Source organism: Ochotona curzoniae, unplaced genomic scaffold (genome assembly GCF_017591425.1).
Source record: "Ochotona curzoniae isolate NIBS_2020 unplaced genomic scaffold, NIBS_Ocur_1.0 scaffold_3835, whole genome shotgun sequence".
NCBI lineage: Eukaryota > Metazoa > Chordata > Mammalia > Lagomorpha > Ochotonidae > Ochotona > Ochotona curzoniae.
Genome location: NW_024467114.1, coordinates 12,537,747 through 12,560,497, shown reverse-complemented (window position 1 = coordinate 12,560,497; position 22,751 = coordinate 12,537,747). Strand labels below are relative to the sequence as shown.

The window sequence follows — 22,751 nt, the reverse complement described above, 5'->3', positions numbered from 1 at the left end:
TTGCAAAAGCTGATTTTCAGAGTCAGAAAGATCTTCCATCCGCTGGTTCGCTCCCCAAATGGTCACAGCAGCCAAAGCTAAAAGAATTCAAAGCCAGGAGCCAGGAGCATCCTCTGGGTCTCCCATGAGGGTGCAGGACCCCAAGGCGTTGGGTCACCCTCGACTGCTTCCCCACGCCACAAACACGGATCTGGATGGAAAGTGGAGCAGCCGGGTCACAAACCAGCACCTATATGTAATTCCAGCACTTGCAGGTGGAGGATTAACATGCCAAGCCACTGTGCCAGTCCCTGTCTAGGGTCTTTGGGGGCATTAGGACAAGTCAATGGAAGGAAAGTTCCCTCTCTCTCTGCCTAATAAGTAAATAAATGCAAGTATCTTCTTGATCATCTACCTATTTTTAGATAAATATCCTTGCTCATAAGAGTTCACTATAACAAAAACAGTGATGCTTACAAGATTACCTTTTAACTACTGTTACTGAAGACATACAGATCAACACTACTGTACGTAATGAACATCAATTTTCTTTCTTCGCTAATATGCAAAAAGACCTTCGGCTTTATGCAGCAGTAGAAAAGCATGACTTGCACAGCCACCCCCTTTGGCATGCCTCCAGCATCTGTTTAAAGACATTCTTTAAACTTCCTTTTCATAACAACAACAAAAATATATATATTAAGCGCTCAACACTGGAGCAGGCTATCACTTAATACAAGAGGATTCCAAGCTTAAACTGTCAGATGAAGTCACAAGGCCGACTTCTTGCTTAAGGCAAGAGAATCTGAATGGCAACGCCTCTCGGGGTTGGGGAAAACGCCCACTCCATGTGCCCAGAACAGCTGACACCTAAGGGAAGGTGTTTTCCACTCGCAGCCGCACTGCTGGAGGGTCTTTTTATGTACACGCATTCTGGAACCTCTCGTGCGAGGCGGACATCAGTGTCAGCGGAATGGATAGCTACTGGCCTGGCCGCGTTTGGAACCAGCCACTGACTGGAAGACAGTCCGAAACCCACAGGCACGAAAGAGCATCTTGCATCACCCAGGGTTCCGGCTTCCCGGGGAGTCCTGGGCGGTGGAAGGACAGCAAGGGAAGGAGGGCAACACTGCTGGAGGGCTTACAGGAGCCCCTCACTCCCAGTCCTCCGACTGGCCGGCTGGGTAGTGCAAGTGCCGCGGCTGACAGCTCTGCTCAGCCCCTCGGGCCCGCCCAGGCCCTCCCCTGGCCATCCAGGCCTTCTCCTGACCACCCAACCCCTCCCCTGGCCACCCAGCCCCAAGCGCCTCCATCCACCCCTAACACATGGCGAGGTCCAGCAGGTCCAGCCCCAGCATGCTCGGGGAGGTAACAGGGTCACCCCTCTCCTCACAAGTGGGGGAAACAGACCCTGTGGCCCCTTGATCATCAGCCAGAGCCTGAACAGGGTGCCCAGGACCACTGACAACCCCGGCCCGGTCTCCTGAAGGATGGGTGTCAAAAACCAAAACACTCCCGACCTCCCAGACTCAGCAGTGATCCCGCGCAGGAGCGGAAAGAAAGGAGGCGGGGTCGTCAACAGCCGGCGCATAGCGCCAGGGACGCCGCGTCCGATTCCCGCCACGCGATCTCCTCAGTCCACACGGCAGGGCCGCGGCGCCGCCTGCGAGGACAGGTACCTGAGGCCTCGCCGCAGTCCCCCGCCGCACCGCCACAGGAGCCCGACACCCCACTTCCGGGGTCAGGTCGCCGCGGGGTGGCCCGAGGTCCCGGGAGGGGGCCCAGGTCCCGCCCCCGGGCCACCCCCGGGCCCGCCCCCTGGATCCCCGCTACTTCCGGGACGCGGCGCGTCACTAAGCAGCTGGTCCGAGCCCTCCCGCCCCTTGTCTACCTCCGCTTCCGGACCGTGTGAGTGCGGAAGCGGCCTCGGCGTCGTTGATTGGCGGAGCTGTCGGGCCAGTCTTCGTTGATTGGTGCTAGGGATCAGCCCCATAGACGCCCGCGGGGCGCACTGATTGAAGGGTTTCCCGCCGGCTCTTGTTGGCCGCTAATCATGGTGGACATCATGGAGTTGCCCAAGTCGCGCGTCAACGCCAGCATGCTGCCTCAGTTCATCGACCGGCCAGTGTGCTTCGTAGGGAGATTGGAGAAGGTGCGCAGGGGCTCCCGGCGGCCGGGGGGTGGGCCAGACTCCCAGGCTCACCCTGAGGGATTTGGGGGTATAGGCCTACTGAACCGACTCCCGTGGGAAGTGTACTATCCCGACGTGACAGCTCTGCAGATCCATTTTAGTAGACAGTGCTAGCCAACGTGAGTGTATTCCCAGGAAGAGGGTTTCTAGATCTAACAAATAAAAACGAGGGACCCATTGAGGCGAAGAAAGTGTCCAACTAACTAGAATTAACGGGGTGTCCCATCGCTAGCTCTTGGTAAAACAAGATTGTATGTGGCAACGAATACGTTTTTCAAAAAAAAAAAGCAAAAAACTTGTTTTGTGCTAGCTGAGATAAGTTAGAGTCAGCCTCTTATGTTTAATCATGTTCTTTTTTTTTAGATTCATCCCACTGGAAAAATGTTTATTCTTTCGGATGGAGAAGGGAAAACGGGAACTGTTGAGTTAATGGAGCCTGTAGGTTTAAGTAGTCATTCTGTACATATTGGGATTGTTTCATCTTGCTTTGATTTGTTGTTGATGTTTCTGATTTGGGGAATGGTATATTAAATGTGGGTTTATAGAACTTCCCTAGCTATAAAGGTAAAAATTAAGTGATTCTGTGGAATGTTTAAATTGTGTCTTTGGAACTGCTAAGGAAACAGCGCTTGTGCTAATGCTTAGGTATGCACATGATCTTTAATGAGTTGTAGTTTGTGGTTTCCTTCCTTCTTTCCTTCCTCCCTCGCTGCCTTCCTTCCTTCCTGTCTTCCTTCTTTGCATTAGTACACTTAATTTATTTTTACTCAAAAGCCAGAGTTAGAGAAGGAGGATCTTCATCTCCTGGTTGACTCCCCCGAGGGCCTCAATGGCCAGAGCTCAGCTGGTGTGAAGCCAGCTCCTGGTCTCCCAACTGGCTGCATGCGGGTCTGGAGGCCTTGGACCTTCCTCTGCTGCTTTCTGAGGCCACCAACAGGCAGCCTGGCCACAGGTGCAGCATCCGGGACTCGGTCTGGGATGCAGGCATCATAGGCAGTGCTTAACCTATCACGCCATGACACCAGTCCCTGCATTAATAAACATTAAAATTACTTACATGGATGAAAGGTTAATAAACTAAAATAATAGTTCTCAGATTTATCAACTGAAAATATAACACCACATTGTTATTTTATTCTGCATCTCAGCTTGATGAAGAAATTTCTGGAATTATAGAAGTAGTTGGAAGAGTAACGGCCAAAGCAACCATCATGTGTGCATCTTACGTCCAGTTTAAAGAAGATACCAATCCTTTTGGTAAGTAACACATTGTAATATGGAGAGGTTTTATGAAATTTGAGGAAAGCATTTTTATTCTTCAGTCTAGCCTGCTGTCCTTTCAATTCCTATAGAATTTTCTAATACCAAGGAAAATGAGAGAACATTTTAATATATATATTTTTTTCATTTTAACCTTCTAAGTAGTGCTTGAATATGTAGGAAATTAATAAATATTGATGTTTGTGAAAAGAAAAAGTTTTAAAGATGGGAAACAAAGGGCCCGGCACAGTAACCTAGCAGCTAAAGTCCTTGCCTTGCACGCACTAGGATCCCATATGAGTGCCAGTTTGTATCCTGGCCACCCCACTTCCCCTCCAACTCCCTGCTTGTAGCGTGGGAACACAGTTGAGGCGAGCACAAAGCCTTGGGATCCTGCACCTGTGTAGGAGACTCGGCAGAGGCATCTGGCTCCTGGCTTCGGATCAGCTCAGCTGTGGCCATTGTGACCATTTGGGGAGTGAGTCAACAGATGGAAGATCCAATAAAAATAATCTTTTTAAAAAAACAGATGGGAAACAAAAATAAAATTGTACTGTTTTATTTCTTTGAGTGTATAAATTGAAAGGCTAACTCACACAGACATCACATGTAAAACACTGCCAAGCAGAAACTGCCTGTAGAAATGGTTCTCCAAATGGCTGATCTCCTTTCTATCGCATCTTTGTTTTCTTTTTTGAGCCATAATTAAGTAAAACGGATTGTATCTCAGTTTTAGGAATTAAATTGTGAAAGTAAGTTGACTTCTGAACAATAGAGAAAAGAAAAAATCGAAGTCTTCGTTTTCTTTCCATAGTGTATTAAATGTTTCCTTAAATGTTTTTTTCAGATCTTGGACTTTACAATGAAGCTGTGAAAATTACCCATGAGTTCCCTCAGTTTTTCCCTCTAGGAGTTAAACAGCATGAATGATCTGAAGAATATTAATGGAGTCCTGTTCCGTATGACGGAGGGACTCGTGTGGTTTCTATTATTTCCTGTTTAATATTGAATATGCTAAAGTCCCAACTCTCTAGTTTTTGATGGAATTGCTATATTGACAGTCCTCACCTAAGTGCTTTGACAAAGAGCTGCTTCTCTAGCATATTCTTGGATCAGATGAAAGATCCCAGCAGGTTTGTGAGTTTAGGTTTCTATTTTGTTAATAAAAATTAAATGGTCCACACTGTTGGTCATCTCATTTTTACTGTTGTAGTCTGTACACTTGGACTTTCACATTTGAAAGATGAGGACTTAGATGTTGCAGGTGGAACCCCAGGTTAGGCAGAGAGGGTCCTGACCATCTCGCAGCATGGACCTCCTCCACAAAGCAGTTTGTACGAGTTATGAAAGCTAACAGAACCCTGTATCTTCTGTAATTAGTATCGCTTTTTCTGCGTTTTAAAATAGCTTATAGTGGAACCAAGCAAAGGACACATCTATTTGATTTTGCTCTTTTTCTTTGCAGTTGTCATTATCTTTAGGTGATGTGAGTACAGCATCAAATGAGAAGTATGCTTTGCTTTTAGAGGACCTGCTTGCCTGTTCCACAGTAGCTGGAGTTTTATGTCCCCTCTCCCATTGTATGTGCATTCACATTTCTTTCACACTTCTCAACACTTTCACCAATGTACCAATGGTTCTTTTCTTTCTTTGTAAATTTTATGGTACAATTATGTAGGGTCTGAGATTGACACCCCCTCCCCGCCCCCCGCCGCACCTGATTTTCCCCATATTATTACAATAGTAAAATCCTTCATAACAAGTTATAATTCCATCAGTCTGTTATTTAAGTGTACCCCAACATTGCTGGTACAGCAAATGTCAGACAGTCCAGCATTTCATTGTTTAGATATGTCCATCAGTTTCTTTGGGAGTTCATCTTTGATTTGGAAGGGATGCATGTTGCATTGTATCTTCACATCTGTCTATGACAGTCTCTATTACGCCATCACTATACATTCCCTTAAATGAGAAGTCACGAAATAAGGTCAACAACAGATATGAAGTTAATATAAAAACAAAAAAAAATATATAGCACCATGGAGTCGGAAAACGTACCACTGAATAACTAATGCATGGGTGACGAAAAGAAAACACAAAAGCCTAATTTGCATCTTGGTTTCTTTATATTAGAGAGAACATATGGTATTTGTCCTTTTGGGATTGACTTATTTCACTGTGGATGATGGTCTCTAGTTGGGATCATCGAGTGCAGATGGTATGATTTCATTCTTTCTAATGGCTGAGTAATATTCCATGGAGTAGATGTACCACAGTTTCTTTAACACTCCTCTTTCACCAATGGTTCTTATTACCTGACTTTATGTAGTCATCCTAATGGGTATGAAATGGGTGCCTCCCTGCTTTTGATTTACACTCTTAGTTTTCAAGCTGCCATGAGCCATCCAGTGCCCAGAAGCACTCAACCTCCAGTGCTTAACTGTATACTGTCATCACTGCAGGCTCTGGTAATTGATGCCTTTCTGGAATTACTCTAATAACCGTTGCTATATAACTGCCCTTCCTACTTTATTCCCTTCCCATCACCTAATGTGGACTGCATTGAATAGTAGTGGTAACACTACTGTGAAGCTTCAAAGCTCAGAAAAAATTGCAGAAGGTAACTGCTGAGAAGTCTGTGGTGCACAGCAAGTAATAAAGTCATCAAGGTTAACCACAGGGATATCACATGGATATAATGCGCACTGTAACAAAAGCTAGGAGTACTTCTGGGACAGGTGTTTCAGGTAGCTAATTAATGTGCATGTCCCGTTATAGAGTGCCTGGTGTGAGTCCAGTTTTACTCCAGTCTAACTCCCTGCTAATACATACTGTGGCAGGCAGCAGAGAGAGAGCTTGGGGCCCCACAGCCCACGTGGGAGACCCGAGAGGGAGGTCTGAGCAACACATGTGGGAGACCTGTTAGATCTGAGCTCCTGGCTCTGACCTGGCCTAGCCCTCTTGCTGTTGGAGGAATTCAGGGAGTGAATCAGCAGATAGGAAAAATCTCTGTATCTTAAGTGTGTTTATCTCTCTCTTACTTCCAAGTAAAATGGAAATTTAAAAGATACTTATCTTTTTTTAAAAGGGTACTTGCCTCCAAACCTTTAGCTCCTGTCTAACGAGAAGACATCAAATGCAGTTTTAGGGTCATTCTATAACCTTGCTAACGAACGCTGTTCAACACTGCCAAGGTCCTGCAAAACAGGGAGATGGAGAAACCCTGAGCAGAGAAGCCTAAGCAGACCACAGCAGCTCAGGAGAGGTTGTAGCCTAGGACAAAAAGGGACATCAACAGAATGTCTAGTGAAGTGTGAACAAGTCCAACGAATGGTGATTTACCTGTGTTGCTATCAGTTTTAACAAATACCTAACAGTGTAAGGTGGCAACTAATGGAGATGGGAGGGAGGGAGGTGCATGTGGGTTCCATAAACTGTACAACTGCAACTCTTCTATAATGTGTAGTTACTTCAAAGTTTTCCATGTATATATTTATTTATAAAGTGAATAACTTCACCTCCGAATTCTATTCTCTCCTGGGAAGTCACTTTAGGGTACACAGTCCACCTACATCTTTCAAATGCAAATGTCATTGGACCTGCTGTCTGCTCTGACTGGAATGTGTGTTTCTTTGCCCAAATAAAAATATTCCCATTTTTAAAAATTATTATTTTCTGATACATTTCCATAAACCCTGGGATTTCCCCTATCCCCTCCTCAGGATCCCTCCCCCGCCACGTGAGTTCCCCTATATTATTACTATACCTTACTTTCTTAACATTATTCCCTTTGTTGTATTCTTTTCCTTATACCTATGCTTCCTCTAAGTTTGTTGTTGTTATATTAATATATTTTGGGGATAAGCACTTCAGTTTGGTGGGCTAAGCTGCTGCTTGGAGCCCCCTTACACCCTAACAGAGTGCCAGATTGGGTTCTGGCTCCTCTGCTTGGGTCCTGACCCAGCTTGGAGCTAATGCACACTGGGAAGCAGCCATTGATGGCCGACACACTCGGGTCTCAGGCATGACTGTGGGGAGGTGCTATTAAAGAATCTGTTGGTGGTAGGCCGCTGGAGATTGATATTTCAGACCTAAGTTGTGTGTTTCTCTAATAGTCACCATAGGACTTGACTTCAAATATTGGTTGAGGGGCCTGCCTAGTGGCTGAAGCCCTCACCTTGCAAACACTGGGATACTATATGGGCACTTATTCGTATCCCAGCTGTTCCACTTCCCTTGCAGCTTCCTGCTTGTGCCCTAGGAAAGCAGTAGAGAATGGCCCAAAGCTTTGGGATCCTGCACCCGCATGGGAGACCTAGAAGAGAAGCTCTTAGGTTCAGACTGGCTCAGTTCCAACTCTTGTGGCCACTTGGGGAGAACCAATGGATGGCAGATCTTTCTGTCTCTCCCCTGTGTAAATCTGCCTTTCCAATAAAAATAAATATTTTAAAAATATATTGGTTTAATAATTACTGCAAATTAAATCAATATCTTAAAAGGACAACTTTAATGTCCTGTAATTGGCTATTTCATTGTCTTTAAGAATTGCGAAATAGGTCACCATACCGAATGATTTCATTTCTCCAGCTAAGTTCCCCAGCAAGATGAGAAAACAAATTAGGAAGCCCCTTTGGTATTTCTCAGTATCTTAACAAACTGCACAAGTATGGCAAGCCCAGTTTGAGAAGCCACAAAACCCAGAGGACAAATACAAAGGCCAGAATCCCAGGGAGCCAGTGGCGGACCGGAAGCCAGGAGTCAGGGCTGTGTGACCATGGATTCCCAAGGACTCCTGGAGTAAGAACCCAGGAAAAGGATGACGGGGTTAGGGGGCAATACATTTCCTTTGATACAAATCAGTTGATAGGAAAAGACAAGTAAATAAGCTGTTGAATTTTAATAGCATTAAATTATTAGAGCAATTTTAATATTTCATACAGAATATGAACTATAAAACAGTTGTCTTTAGTAGCAATTTTACATTTTTTAAATGTTCCTTTTTATTTCCATCTAACAATGTCCAAATTTAACACAACTGTGAAATGTTGTTCCAGAGGATGAATAATAAGCTGATATCACTAAATCTATAGAACTATTTTTAGAAATATATGCTCAGATTTTAAAATATATTTTTAAACAATGATCTTTATTTGGAAGGCAGAGAAACAGAGCAAGGAAAATTTATGTTCTGAAGCCAGGATCGCAGAACTCAAGCTGGGTCTCACAGGTGGGTGGCAAAAACTCACCTGCTCTGGATTCTAACTTGCTCAGAAATATAGCTGAGACTTGACCACAGGCACGCCAGTGTGGGATAAGGGCAGCCCAAATGCAATCCTATGGTCGCACCTACACACAGCCCTCAATCTATTTAAAGTTGTCCTTTCAACGTACTGGTTTAATCCACATTAGGTCATTCAACAACTATTTTGGGTCAAAGCTAAGAGAGGAGACCGGCCTGTAGGTGAGGTGTGAAGTACCGATCTCCAGCAACCTAATAGAATCTCAAAAGGCGTCTCTGCTCTTAACGCTGGAAGTGGTCTGATGTTTCAAATCCACCACAATCACCAGATTCCATAGGTGCTATTCAGTAAAACTTCCATTTGGTTCCTTCCCTTATTTAATGCACATGGTATTTGATTCTAACCTGTTGCTGAAAAAAAACATCAATAATCTTGGTACCAGGGGTTATCTTTCCTGAAGAGATGACACTAAGTCTACGGTGCTATGAGAAAACATGTGTTTTAAGTTACTTTCTAATACTGAGGAGATTGTTTTAAGCCATGTAGGTTCTTTGTGACCCCCGCTTGACCCACAGCCATGGGGTTTTGAGATGGCTAACTAAGAACAGAGGTATCGATGATGAGGAATTTATAGTGTAATACATTAATCCTGATTTCCTGATTGCAAGGATGAATGTTCTTGTGACCTGTGGCAGGGTCTCAGCAGCAGGATACTACTGTAGGGGCCTGTGTTGTAACTCAGCAGTGACTACCTCCTTTTCTTTGTTAGAAATTTCCACTGATATATACTGACTTTTGCATTATAAAACATACTGTTTCAACAAGATTTGTTCTTTTGCTTTGGCAGGTAAAACAGTGTAATATTCAGGATACACAATTAATTGTCTGACTTTGAAATAATGATTTTTTTTAAAAGGGACAGAAATGAAGATAAGAGGAAATATAGTGAAGCTAGCACTGTGGCATTGGATGTTAAGACTCCACATGCAGTGCCAGTATTCCATATGGGCATAGGGTCCTGTATGGCTCCTCCACTTCCCATCTAGCTCCCTGCTGATGGCCAGGGAAAGTAGTGGAGGCTGGCTTGACTAGTTGGGCGCCTGCACTGTGGAAAGAACTAGAAGCTCCTGGCTTTGGCCTGGCCCAGACCTGGCCTTTGTGGCCAGCTGGGGAGTGAACCAGTGGATAGAAGGCCTTTTGTTGTCTTCCCTCATTCTGTTACTCTTCCAAATAAAAAAAAATTTTTAAATCTTTAAAGAAATAAGCATGTGTATATGACATGTGACTTAATTAGTCCTTTTTGCAAGCAACTGTTATATACAAAAGTTTGAAATATTATGAAGGAAAATAAGCTGATTATTTTGGCTGTGAGAATCCTGTATCGTGCAATGTCAAGATGATAATATTCATGTAACATGTGCTTAAATGTGTGGATTCAATGAAAGATCTTACTATCTTTTCATCTAGTTCTTGAAAATCATCAGGAAGAAATGCTGTTGTATAATAATTAATTAAAAGCTAGATAATATAATTTTGACCTTAAATATTCATTTTTACCTTAAATATACTTAGTTCTTACTGTTTACATTCTCATTGCCCCAAATTCTCATTGCCTCATGGCTAATACACCATGATCATTTAAAGCTAAGTTGTGTTACTTTATCACAACCAGAAACAGGGCTAGGTTTCACCATGTTTCTGTTAAATGTTTGAGAAGCTTTACGTATTAAGAAAACATTGGGCCCAGTGAGTGTATACATTTTCCTTTTAGAGGGATGCATCTAACCTTCTGAGTGGTCAGGGTCCCAGTTCATCAATCATCCCTTCCATATGGCTCAGAAGAAATGTTATGTCTCAGTCAGTCATGTATTTGACCTCCTACGAGAGGCCAGCTGTGGACCAATGGATGCCTCACTTTGAAATCACCTCAGAAATGGCCAAATGTCTTCCAGATGAACGTAGTGTGGGCCCAGGAGGGGCTGGGAATTAAACACCATGGCCTTCAAACAGGGGGATTTGTATACTTCCCTTTCTTTTGGAACCTCATGACCCATAGGGATTGACCGCATAAGCAGTTCCTTCATTCTCAACAGTATGTCTTCAGGTCATGAAAGCAACTCAGCAGAAGGTACCCTAATTTTTTATTTAGATTCCATTTGTTTATAACAACAATAAAGGCAGCTACAAAGGTTTCTGTTTTTTCCCTGTTTTGTCAGCATAAACGCATGCAAAGTAACTTGCCAAACATAAACTTCAGTTAACAGCAGAGACAGACCGAAGCAGTTTATTACTGTCGTTTGTCACAGGGCCACTCATGCTAAACCTAGCAAAAATACCCTGCTTGATTCCTTTTAAGGGAAAATAAATATTTCAAGATAAATAAAAGATACCTGTGTTGCTTTTCTTCCTCTATCTGCCACCTTATAACTTGAAACTATCAGAGATAAAAATTTATGAATATACTTTAGACAATACAGAGAAAATAGGTATACATGAACTCTAAAACCATCTACAGCAACTTAATTAAGGAAAAAGAAGGCTCCCCTGTTGAATCTCTGAGTAAGGGGAGAGTGTTTTGGTACTTCTTTTCAAGAAGCAAGAAAAATGGGCCACAAATGGGAGGGAACAAGACGCATTTGCTAATTTCTTCTGCAGCAATTGGTAAAGGAAACCAACTATGTACACATCTATAATTTAAAAAATAGAATCTCGGTAAGTTGTCTGATTGGAAAAGAGGTTAGGAAATTGCAGGGATTTTGAGATGAAGTGATACACAGACAGCCCTTCGAAGCAACAGGACTCTTCACAGGATTTAGTTTAAATACATTTCAGAAATGCATGATTTCGATTGATGCATTTGAACTTCTGAGATAAAGTCATTAAGTCTATGACATTTAAAAACAGCAATGCTGCCTTCTGTGTCTTCAAACCGATTCTAAATTCAACTCCATGTGTCTTGTGATCACAAGCTGTGGCTACAAAAAGCAGAAATTGTTGCAAATTCCATGGTAGCATTTTCTGTGCAGCAGCAGAGGAAGGATGGGGGAGGGTGACCTCACTAGTGTGGCCTGCAGGTTACATAACACAGACCCAGACACGAGGAGGAAACACAAGTTAAAATAGAAAAATGATCCTGTGAAAAATAGACTTTTCTTTGTTTAGGGAAAAACCTCTAAAATATTGGTGAGCAATTTTAGATAAACTATTTCAGTGTTCATATGTTTTGGAACTGGTTCTAAAAAAAGAAACTTCATTTCCATAATGACAGTCATACAAGTCAGTTTTATTTATAAAGGGTTAGGAAATATTACAGTTGTATTAAAAAACATTATAATGGGCCGGAGCAATAGCTCAGCACCTAAAACCCTTGCCTTGCATGTGCCAGGATCCCATGAGTGCCCATTCTAATCCCAGTGGCCCCACTTCCCATCCAGCTCCCTGCTTGTGGCCTGGGAAAGCAGTAAAGGACAGCCCAAAGCTTTGGGATCCTGCAGCCACATGGGAGACCCAGAAGAAGCTCCCAAATCCCGGCTTCGGATCTGCTCAGCTTTGGCCATTGCAGCCAGTTGGGGAGTGAATCCAGTACAGGTAACTTTTGGTTTGCAATTCAACCTGCACAGTTCATCTGACATGGGCTTATTCACAAGTATCCAAAGTCTTACCTGAGGATGCTCACTGCAGCACTGAGCAAAAACCAAATATCTGAAATTTTATCAAGGGAAGAAGACATATCAACATAACCACAGAGCAGTCAGTCAAGTTTCGATTTCTAAGTAGGTACCTGAAGGCTAATAAGAAAAATAGTCAATGTGTATTTCAGATTCAAAAAGAAAAAACGGCAGTTGGAGGAATTTGTAGACTATGACACAGAGTGACTTGGTGTGGACACACAAACTGGAAGTTTAGCCTGGGACGTGAGAGTGGAGTTCAGCACAGTGGGGAACAGAGGAACCAGAGGGAGAAGACGATGGAGACATTCACATTCCTCGTCGCTTTTCCTCCATGTTTTGTTGTAAAAGATACAATAAAATTTGTCATCTAATAGTGATATGCAGCTGTGACTACCACCCACCACTCCCAGCCATCTCTCAGTTTGCCTCCAGCCCTGGTAATCCCCTTTCTATATTGGAGCCTGGGATTGGTTACTCCGTATTCCTCAGGCAAGCAGGACCATCTCTTTCTGGGGTTGGCTCAGTGTTCCCATCAGCATTTCCTTCGTTTTTAAGGCTGAATCATACCCTCTTGTGCATGTATACCACATATTGCCTATCCATTCATCCAGACATCGACATTTGAGTTGCTTCTGCATTTTAGCTATTATGAATAATGCTATGAACATAGCATTATTAAAAGATTCATACTATTGTAGCAACATGGGGAAAACCTGTCCGGTGGTGGGAGTTTAGGAGAAATCCCCAATAAAATAAAACTAAAAAAAAAAAAAAAAAGATCCAAGAATCTTTTTAAAACTACACTTTCAGCTCTTGTAAGTATATATCCGGAAGTAGAACTCCTATATCATATTTTATTCTTAACTTTCTGAAGAAACATCATACTGTTCTCTGTGGTTCTATGCCATGGACCTACCTTCTTTTTTGCATGAAAACAAACATATCCAGCTTTGGAATTCATGAAATCATCCCACTAATCAAGCAGCAGGAGGTCCAGTCACCAGGAACCCTAAGGCCTGATTCCAGTCAGGCTTACTGGCCAGTGCCAGTGGCTCCTTGAGTCATCATGCATTTATCATTTATGCTTTCAGCCTCTTAGTACTCATTTTCCAAATGAGTATATAGGCTCCCGATGGGCATAGAGGTGGACACTAAGCAGTGGCTGCCTGGGGGACTACCCTGAAAGGGGATCTGAGGGAGGAAGGTAACAGATAAGCAGTGTGGCCATTCACAAGTTTGTCATTGGAGCACATGTAGCAATCCTGTCCCCATGTTTTTCTGTGATCCTACTATTCTTATTTCTGTGACTATTTTCAGACCAGTTTCCAAACGAAGAGTCCCAGTGATCTGTGCTGATCAGTGTTGGTGATTCTGCCCTTTACTAAGTCATCAATCTTTTCTACCTCCTTAAAATAGCCAAAGATGGACTGTATTACAGCTTAAAGGATAAAGCTGCCTCCAGCCACATACCATGAGGGCACCAGTTTACATTGAGCTGGTCCACTTCCAATGCACCTCCTTGCTAATGGCCCGGGAACATGAGTAACAGCCCAACTCCCAGGCCCCTGTCACCCACATGGGAGACTCAGAAGAAACTCCTGGCCTGGCCCAGAGCCAATTGTTGCAGCAGCTAGGAAGTGAACCACAGGGTGGAAGCTCTCTCTCCCTTCTCTCCCCTCTCCTCCACCTCAGTTAGTAAACAAATCTATTTTTTAACAGCCGGAAAGGGAGGAAAAGATGAAAAACCCATATTACCACCACCAACAGCCCATCTAGTTGACTCAAAAAAATGTGTTAAGTCTAGATGAGAACACAGGTTGGATTGAGGAAAAACCTGTGTTGGCTGCATGTCGCTGTGTAACTGACTCTCTGCACATGCATTCCACTTCCTGTGACTTAGATGATGCAGTGCAGAGAGGTGGGCTGTTTCAGATTTATTAGTCAGCTGTTCTTGTCAAATTTGGGAGCAGGGTGGGATGGAGAAGAGAGAACCAACAAGGAGCACGAGAGGAACATACCAAAGATTGGAACACTGGGAGACAGAAGTTCATCTATTTAAACACAGGAACACGGAAAGCTTGAGAACAGGAGTCTTGCGGGCAGAGCGAGGTGCTAAAATAGAAGCTTCATTTCGATGCATCACTTCACCGAAACGACAATCTGTCACTTTTTTTGTAGGTCTCTGCAGGCTCGTATCATCTGCCATCTGTTCTAGAAATACAGCCCGTATCACCCAGGCAGCTACACGACGATGTTCTTATTCGCTCATTTTCACATCTGCTCACTGAAGCACAAGAAAAGTTTTATTGTCACTCTAGATCCTCTGACTTCCCTTCTTAATGGTTTAATTCTGCTCTTTCAAAACTGCCTCACTCTATCCTTTTACTTTTTTCCTTAAAGGAAGAATTTGACAGCTCCATGGCTCATTACTGCATTTTCACAAACCTAAGTTTCATTTCCTGAGACAGTGATTAATTAAAAGAATGAGAAGTTTGGCAATCCCAGGGAATTGTTCTTGAAACAATAATCCTTCTGTGCTTCCGTCTTCGGCCAACACTTCCGTGATGCTAGGTGCTAAGCAAGCCAAACCAAACTACCCTACCAGGTGTGACAGTTGCTAACAGTGAATATTATGTTATTTTTGATGCTGTAAATTCTTTTATTTAAATGCTAATCGATTGTCGTAGCACAGCCCTCCAGTGGCCGAATCCAATTCAGTAACAATGCTGATGGCTGCAGAATGATGGACAGAAGCCTCCACTATTTGGTACAAAAGGGGTGGAAATGATAGGCAGCTCATTAATCATTTATCCCAGAGATGAATGTGTTCAGCCGTTGATAGGGGGCAGTGGATGAATGCTGCCAGAACAAGAAATGTCAATTGTCAGGCCTAGTGCATAATGGAGAGCTGTCTGAGGCTCCTTCCAAGATTAAAGTTATGCCCTTTTTCTCCCTAGAGTTCCATCACATATGCTTGGCAATTTTGTTCTTGAGAATTCATTTTCATTCTGCTCAGATGTCCCTTCTTCAGAAAATGTACACAGCCCACAGTCTACCATAAGCTCTTCAAAAAGTTATACATGGCCTGGTGCAAGATCCTAGAGGCCAAATTCCTCGCCTTGCATGCACTGGATCCCATATGGGCACCAGTTTGTATCCCGCCTGCTCTACTTGCCTTTCAGCACCCTGCTTGTGGCCTGGAAAAGCAGTCAGGGACAGGCCAATGCCTTAGGACTATGCATCTACATGGGAGACCTGGAAGAAGCTCTTGGTTCCTGGTTTCAGATCGGCTCAGTTCTGGTGACTGAGGCCACTTTGGAAATGAACGAGTGGACAGAAGATTTTTTCTGTATCTCCTGCTCTCTATATCTGCCTTCCAATAAAAATAAATAAATCTTTAAAAAAAAAGTTATAGAGAGACCTGCAGGGTACCACATGTTGTGAGCAGACTTTAGATGAGTAAGAATGGCATTGAATAATTCTTAACTAACTTTTCCATGTTGGATGTAGGCTCAACAGTGCTGATATACATTTTTTTCCAGTAGAAAACAAACATATTCTGTTATTTCACATACCATTTTCTAAAGACAGCAAAGAACAAATGGTGCCATTAAAATATTATTCATAAATTAGGTGAACACTTCCAAGAACATAGCCACTGTCCAAATTCAAGAAACTGCCTCAGCTAACCTATCTCCAATGAGTATCTGATTCTCCCAGTGGCAAAGAGACGGACTTTAAAAACCTTGGGTGGGGAGCACATGGAATAATAAGATTGGTTTGTTTCGGTGCAAACAAGTTTTTGAAATCTACATAGTCTTTTCATGATAAATGTTTTCCATGGGTGGAGGTCCTTCAACGTTTCCTGCCCAGAGCAGTTCTCTTTGGAAGCCTCACAATATCCTGGCATTCACTGAAAGAATTGCACTCAAGTTTCCAAAAAGAGCTGAGTGTGTTTTAGCAACTGTCCATCTTCAATAAATATCAATTAGTCCTAAGTCTCAAAAGACCCTACATTCCGTTTTTGAGGATTGGAAGGGAAAGGTCAGAAGATTCAACACAATAAAGCTTGCTACTCTGGCAGCAGCTACTTTTCCCTCATTATTAAGTTGCTGAATGGCTCCATAAATTGTACGTCTTTATCTATCTTAGGAACCATGATACACACTCACTACTGTACAAATATTATATATACCTGTTAGTGCAAAATACAAATTGCCTGGGCGACAGGGAAAATTATTTTTCTTTGACACAGTATGGCGTACAGGAACTTTGCATCAAATTTGTACCATGAAATAATCAGATTGTTGCCAAAGACGAAATTCGGTTTTACCATATGTGTCACAGTGGTGACTTATTTTACTGTGATCAGAAAAAAAATATGTATCTGTAGGATGATCCAAATCTGGGTAATTTCACCATTTGTAAGTTCAAACATAGGTTTTGTTGCACACAAGTATTAATGTAAGCATGTTTGGAAGGCATCCATGCTCACCACTATACCACCAACGCTTGAGTATTAATGTAAGCATGTTTTTTACTGCATGTCAAAATGGTGCTGATATGCTTAATAAAAAGATCTGAGACCAACAATTTGCATGGACTGTAACGTAACAGCCTGTTTTGAGTCCTTAATCCTTTCTAATGCTGCACTGTCCTTGTGAATTCATATTTTAACTTCCCGATTGATTAGATTCATGTATCTGAATTTTCAATTACAAAGGCAGGGACCAGGCGTTGTAGCCTAGCAGCAAGTCTTCTTGCATGTAACGGGATCCCATATGGGTGCTGGTTTGTGCCCCCAAAGCCCTGCTTCCCCTCCCTGCTTGTGGCCTGGGCTAGCAGTAGAGCACAGCCCAAAGGCTTGGGACCCTGTACCCATGTGGGAGACTTGGAAGAAGCTCATGGCTCCTGGCTTTGAATCAGACCGTTAGCTCAGACCATTGTGGTCACTTGGGGAGTGAATCAATGGACAGAAGATCTTCCATGCTGTCTCTCCTCTCTGTATATATGACTTTGCAATAAAAATAAATCTTAAAAAAAAAAGAAAAGTGTGTGTAGGCAATTATGCTTTTCATGAGTTGAATGATAAAGACTAGGCACTGAATTGTTATGGCATTACATAAATTAGCCTTTATTCCTGAATTGGCTTTTTTAACAAGCTATTTTTTTAAGACACTGTGCTATTAGATCACTAAAAATATTACATTTTGGAAAATAGCACAGATAACTTCTACTTACTCATATTATCTCTAACCCCCAAAATTTTAAAGTCCAAATTGTAAAAATTCAAGAAAACGAACACTTTAGGGCTTACAGAAAGACACAAGATGCTAAAATGATCTTCATTTTATTATACAAATAGTAGCAATTACAAGTATTAACCCGAAAGGACCTGATTGGAAGACATGAATTTCAGCTGCTCCAAGGCATCCCTGCACCATCCATCCTTCAGGTTTGTGACTCCCAGCACATGTGCAGCACACACTGAAGCTGACAAAATCGAGGTGGCTCTCGGGGAGCGTAAGGCATGTTCAGAACTCATGACTTAAGCACAAGCAAATTATTATTAGAAATGATGTTGCGGACACGCCCTCCAAACTGTCTTGGACAATCATCAAACTGTTTACCAACAGAACAAGTCTCCTGTCACAGGCCTGCTGTCAAAAAACAGAAATCCTGAGATTTCATGAGCAAGATCTTAGGAGAAAGAAGATTTTGGTAAACTTCCCATGCAGCACTTAAGGGGAAATCAGAGCTATTGCATACATGCATTTCCCAAAGTGCTCAACAGAGCACACATGCACTATTTCCAAAGATGGCAGGAAGATGACAGAGCAGAGCACCTCTCTGTCATTAGCTGTATCACCAGTGCAGACTACGGATCTACAAGATGACTTTTGGACAGTTACTGTCAATGGTCATCTTTATAATCCCGTTAATCTGTTTATTTGCTTTTACAAATAACCCAAATTTTTCTTCCATTATAGTAACAGGACACCCTATCTGGAAAATTTTCACAAAAGCCAACAATGTGTGTGTGTGTGTGTGTGTGTGTGATATGCATACACATTTATATAGTCATTAATACTGTAAGAAAAAATGCAAGATATAGGTACCAAGAATAATTTATCAGCATCCCTTCCTTTAAAGATGACCACTGTTAGTTTCAGTATTTAACAGTTCCTCACTGAAATATGTATGCATACATACTGTTCTCTACCTTGCTTTTTCCTTTGGTTACCAGGATATTATGAATCTTCCTTGTAAACAAAAATAACTATACCATTTGAGTAGTTTCCCTCACATTCTCCTTTATTTTCTTTGCCAGAAATTTCTTTTCTAGTATTAGATATTTAAATTTCTAAGGTTTTACTGTAAATACTGCTGTGAAGGACATTATAGAAATGTACTTATGCACTTACTCAATTAATCCCTCAGAAAATATTATCATTATATTTTTGCTCACCTGTTGTGAAGAAATACTGGCCTAAGCTCTCACAAGGTGTTGAGAATACTCCTTCTCGCGCCTGCAAAAATGCACAGGTACAGGGAAGGTCTTCCAGAAGTTCAAGGACATCCCATATTATGAAAAAAACTATGCACTGATTTCATACTTTTAGACACAAAAGTTATCTTAAAAAAAAAGTAAAAACACTTTGAGAAGCAAGGAAGGAAATGAAAAGAAAAAACAAGAAAGCCCACACTCACCCACCTTCCCATCCAGTCATCAGAGCACGGCCTAAACCAGGAATAAGAAATGCTCTTCGGGCCTCCCCTGTGGGGGCAGAAACCTATCTGGAGCCATTACTATTCCTGCGCAAGCAGGAAGCTGGGAAAGAAGGCACAGCTGGGAATTGAATCCAGACATTCCATTGCCAGGGGTGGGTGCCTTAACTACTAGACTAAATGCTCCCAATAAGCTTATCATCTCAGTTAATTTTCCAGGAGCTTCTCTGAAGTTTTTGCATTATCTTTTCTCACTTATGTAGACAGGTGAACAGTACTTTCCTTTCTAATCGATGTTATTAATGTTTTACATTTGTCATTCTATTTTGCCTACACAGGTTTGTGAGATTATCCATTGGTTGCCTTTTCCTTAAGGACTTGAGAATGTTCTCATGAGTTAAGGACACTGAATCTGTCACACAACATATTTTAAGTATTTATGATATCTCTGCCATACGTAGCTTTTAAGAACTTGGAAACCAGTGAGCACTCCTTATTTTACCATTCTGCATTGTTAAGGGCAGAATCAGTGACGGCAGCTCCCATGTTACTCCTGTGCATAAAGAAGATTCTACTACTTCTTGGGCCAGCACTATAGCACAGTACTTTAGGCTTTGGCCTGCAGCCCTGGTATCCCATATGGACACCAGTTTTGAGTTCAGGTTGTTCCACTTTGGACCCAGCTCCCTGCTAATACGTCAATACTTCCAACTATTTGCAGTAAAATGGATAGCTGAAATTAAATGCAGAACTATATTCTTTCCAATGGAAAGCTACTTTATATATTAAAAATGTATTCATTTTCATCTGACAGTATTACCGAGAGAAAAGGACAGACAGAGAGATCTTCCACTTGCTGGTTCATTCCCCAAATGGATGGAGCAGCCAAAACTGGGCCCATTCAAAGTCATGTGTCAGCAGCATCTCCTGGGCCCCCTACATGATACAGGGACCCAGGACTTGGGTCCTCTTCTGCTACCTTCCCAGACCATAAGCAGGGAGCTGGATTGGAATTAGAACAGCTGGGACGTAGACCAGTGCCCACATGGGACACTGGTGCCACAGGTAGAGGCTTAGCATGCTTAGCATACCAAGGCCCAGCTACTTTTTAAATATACCATTACAGGGCCTGGTGCGGTAGCCTAGAGGCTAAATTCTTGCCTTGCATCTGCCAGGATTCCATTTAAGATGTTAGTTCGTATCCTGGTTGCCCCACTTCCCAACCATCTCCCTGTTTGTGGCCTGGGAAAGCAGTCAAGGATGGCCCAAGGCCTTGGTACACTGTACCTACATGGGAGACCCAGAAGAAGCTCCTGTTTTTGGATCAGTTCAGCTCTGGCTGTTGTGGCTACTTAGGGAGTGAACCAGCTGATGAAAAACCTTTCTGTATCTCCTCTCTCTAACCACTTTTCCAAGAAAAATTTAAAATCTTAAATAAATAAATAATCCATTACACAGAGCAATAAATATTCCTGAAAAGTCCACTAACCTGTAGAACAACCTAACAAAATGTTATTTTCGGTGTTGGTTAAACGATAATGTGTATTGCAGACATCCTTCCCAGCTGGGTACCAATTCCAGTCCCGCTGCTGCACTTCTGATCCAGCTCCCTCCTAATGTGCCTGGAAAAGAAGTGGAGGTCCCTGTACCCACATGAGAAGAAGCCCCTGGCTCCTAGCTTCAGCCTAGTGTAGCCCTGGTCACAGTGGCTATTTGGGGAGTGAAACAGGATGTAAAGTTTCTTTTTGTCTTGCCTTTCCTTTCTGTAACTATGATTTTCAAATAAACAAGTAAGATGCTTTTTTGGGGGTAGGGGGTCACTTCTAATTAAGCCTGCCATTTAAATCACTAACATTACTGTATGTGATTATTTGTAGGAGTCACAGATAGTTTCTATGACTAGACATGTTGACTTCAACTCTGATTTATTTATTTTTTAAAAATAAAGCACTTTTTATTAAAACTCTCCAAATTAATATATTTAGGTAAAATATCTTGAATTTATATCCCAAGTATCAGTGATCTGGTGACAAAAAAGGGAACATAATCTGGGTCTACTTTCCTTGTCTACACACATTGAAAAGCAAAAATACCACATGTTTTACTAGCAGTATATACATACTCAAAACCTTAGCAGGCCACAGATAGTCACAATCTTAAAATGGCACCTTAAGTATTATAATTATAAATAATAGTACTGTTTATATAACTATGTCATATTTTGAGTTTTTTCCAAAAATAATGCAGATGAAATTCAGTAATTTCATACTTTACTTATGAAATGCCATTGATTAGTTTGACATTACTTGAAGTTGCCTATTCATATTCTAAAACAAAGGTAAAAGGGGTGCATTAACAGAATGATGTAAGACTTACTTCACAGAGGCTAGAACAAGCCCCCTTCACAGCGATCGGTGCTTCAAACGATATTCTATCTGCAACCCTTTGTTTAAAAGATGACTGTCTTCTAGGTGGGCTGTCCAGAGCAGATAAAGCATCACAGTGTTTCTCTAGTAAAGGGTCTTTTGTAGCAAACCACAGAGTAAAACATAAACTTGACTCACTTTTATTTAATATTTACATCACACCTCAAACTAATTTAATACATTTTTAGCTTTTGCCAAGTAAAACTGCTAGCATAAAAGCCCTTAAATTCTTGAGCTTAGGATATTTCTTTCACCAGAATCTATAGAAATTTATGCTTACTGCTTATGAACGAACACAACTTTAGTTGCAGGACCGTTTCATCCTTTGCAAATGGGAAATGACAGTTGTTACAAATCCTTTGTCTTCTCTGGCTACTACCTTGGTCACAACCCAACCAAAGCTAAATGATTAAACAGTCCCTGGATGAGCCCCAAGATACTTTCTTTCTAACACTTCAAAGCAGCCCCTGAAGTGACCTGTTTCTCCCACTTGCCCCTGTCCACTGCACAGAATCCCAGGGCACTGCATCAGGGCAGAATCTGCAGGAGGGCATCCTACCGAGATTACACGGAAAGGCTCTTCTCATGGAACCTTGCACAGACTCAGTGTTTAGTAAAATGCTTCCAGATGATGAGGATCATAAATTAATATGCAGAGAAATCTGTGAAGACAAATGAAGACACTGGAAAGCAAAAGGTGGAAACTAAGAATGGGTAACACGTTCCCCTGAAATGACACACATTTTAAGAGCCAGTCTTCACTGTGGCTTTTCCAGAAAGACAGTAATAGTGGTCCGGGCTGAAACACTGTTTCAGTAACTATTATGTACATGTATATATATATATATATACACACAGATATGTGTGTTTATGTATCCCGATACATCTTACTCTAGTATGGCCTAGGGGAATTCCAATTCTAAAAGTGAAAATTTACAATTTCCAGTTATTTGAAAATAATCTAATTTAAGCATAGTTAAGCCTAAACCATCTTCTGATCACAGAATTATTCTTTTTGTTCTAAAAGTGCACGGACTTTTCTTTAAAGACGCCCAACTTCAGCTTTGAAGACAGAGGCCTTCAAAGGTCTATTGTTATTACTGAAACTTTGCTTCTACGATGTTACTAATTTCAACATCCTAGAAAGCTCTTCCAATATCAACTTTTTCAACCACTGAAGAGAACTTGAGCCCACACTCTGACGGCCATGTCAGCAGCATGCGCTTCCAGCAAGAACAGCAAAATCACTCAAACA

General features: G+C 42.1%; 2 protein-coding genes across 3 annotated transcripts in view; one reads left to right on the top strand and one right to left on the bottom strand.

Annotated features, from left to right (window-relative positions):
* The window catches only part of UMAD1 (UBAP1-MVB12-associated (UMA) domain containing 1), a 152,659-nt gene extending 150,914 nt beyond the window's left edge, over nucleotides 1-1,745 (bottom strand). The window contains exon 1 of one of the 2 annotated variants that reach the window (XM_040965054.1): nucleotides 1,500-1,745. The gene's annotated coding sequence lies outside the window, so the exon portion shown is untranslated. The remainder of the gene's footprint in view (nucleotides 1-1,499) is intronic. The other variant, XM_040965053.1, reaches the window with a different exon arrangement.
* A 135-nt stretch (nucleotides 1,746-1,880) lies between these two features.
* On the top strand, nucleotides 1,881-4,613 carry RPA3 (replication protein A3). The gene is made up of 4 exons (XM_040964656.1): nucleotides 1,881-2,131; nucleotides 2,534-2,608; nucleotides 3,319-3,427; nucleotides 4,278-4,613. Exons 1-4 carry the CDS (start codon nucleotides 2,033-2,035, stop codon nucleotides 4,358-4,360), a joined length of 366 nt encoding a protein of 121 aa, XP_040820590.1. The 5' UTR covers nucleotides 1,881-2,032; the 3' UTR covers nucleotides 4,361-4,613.
* The last annotated feature ends 18,138 nt before the right edge of the window (nucleotides 4,614-22,751 follow it).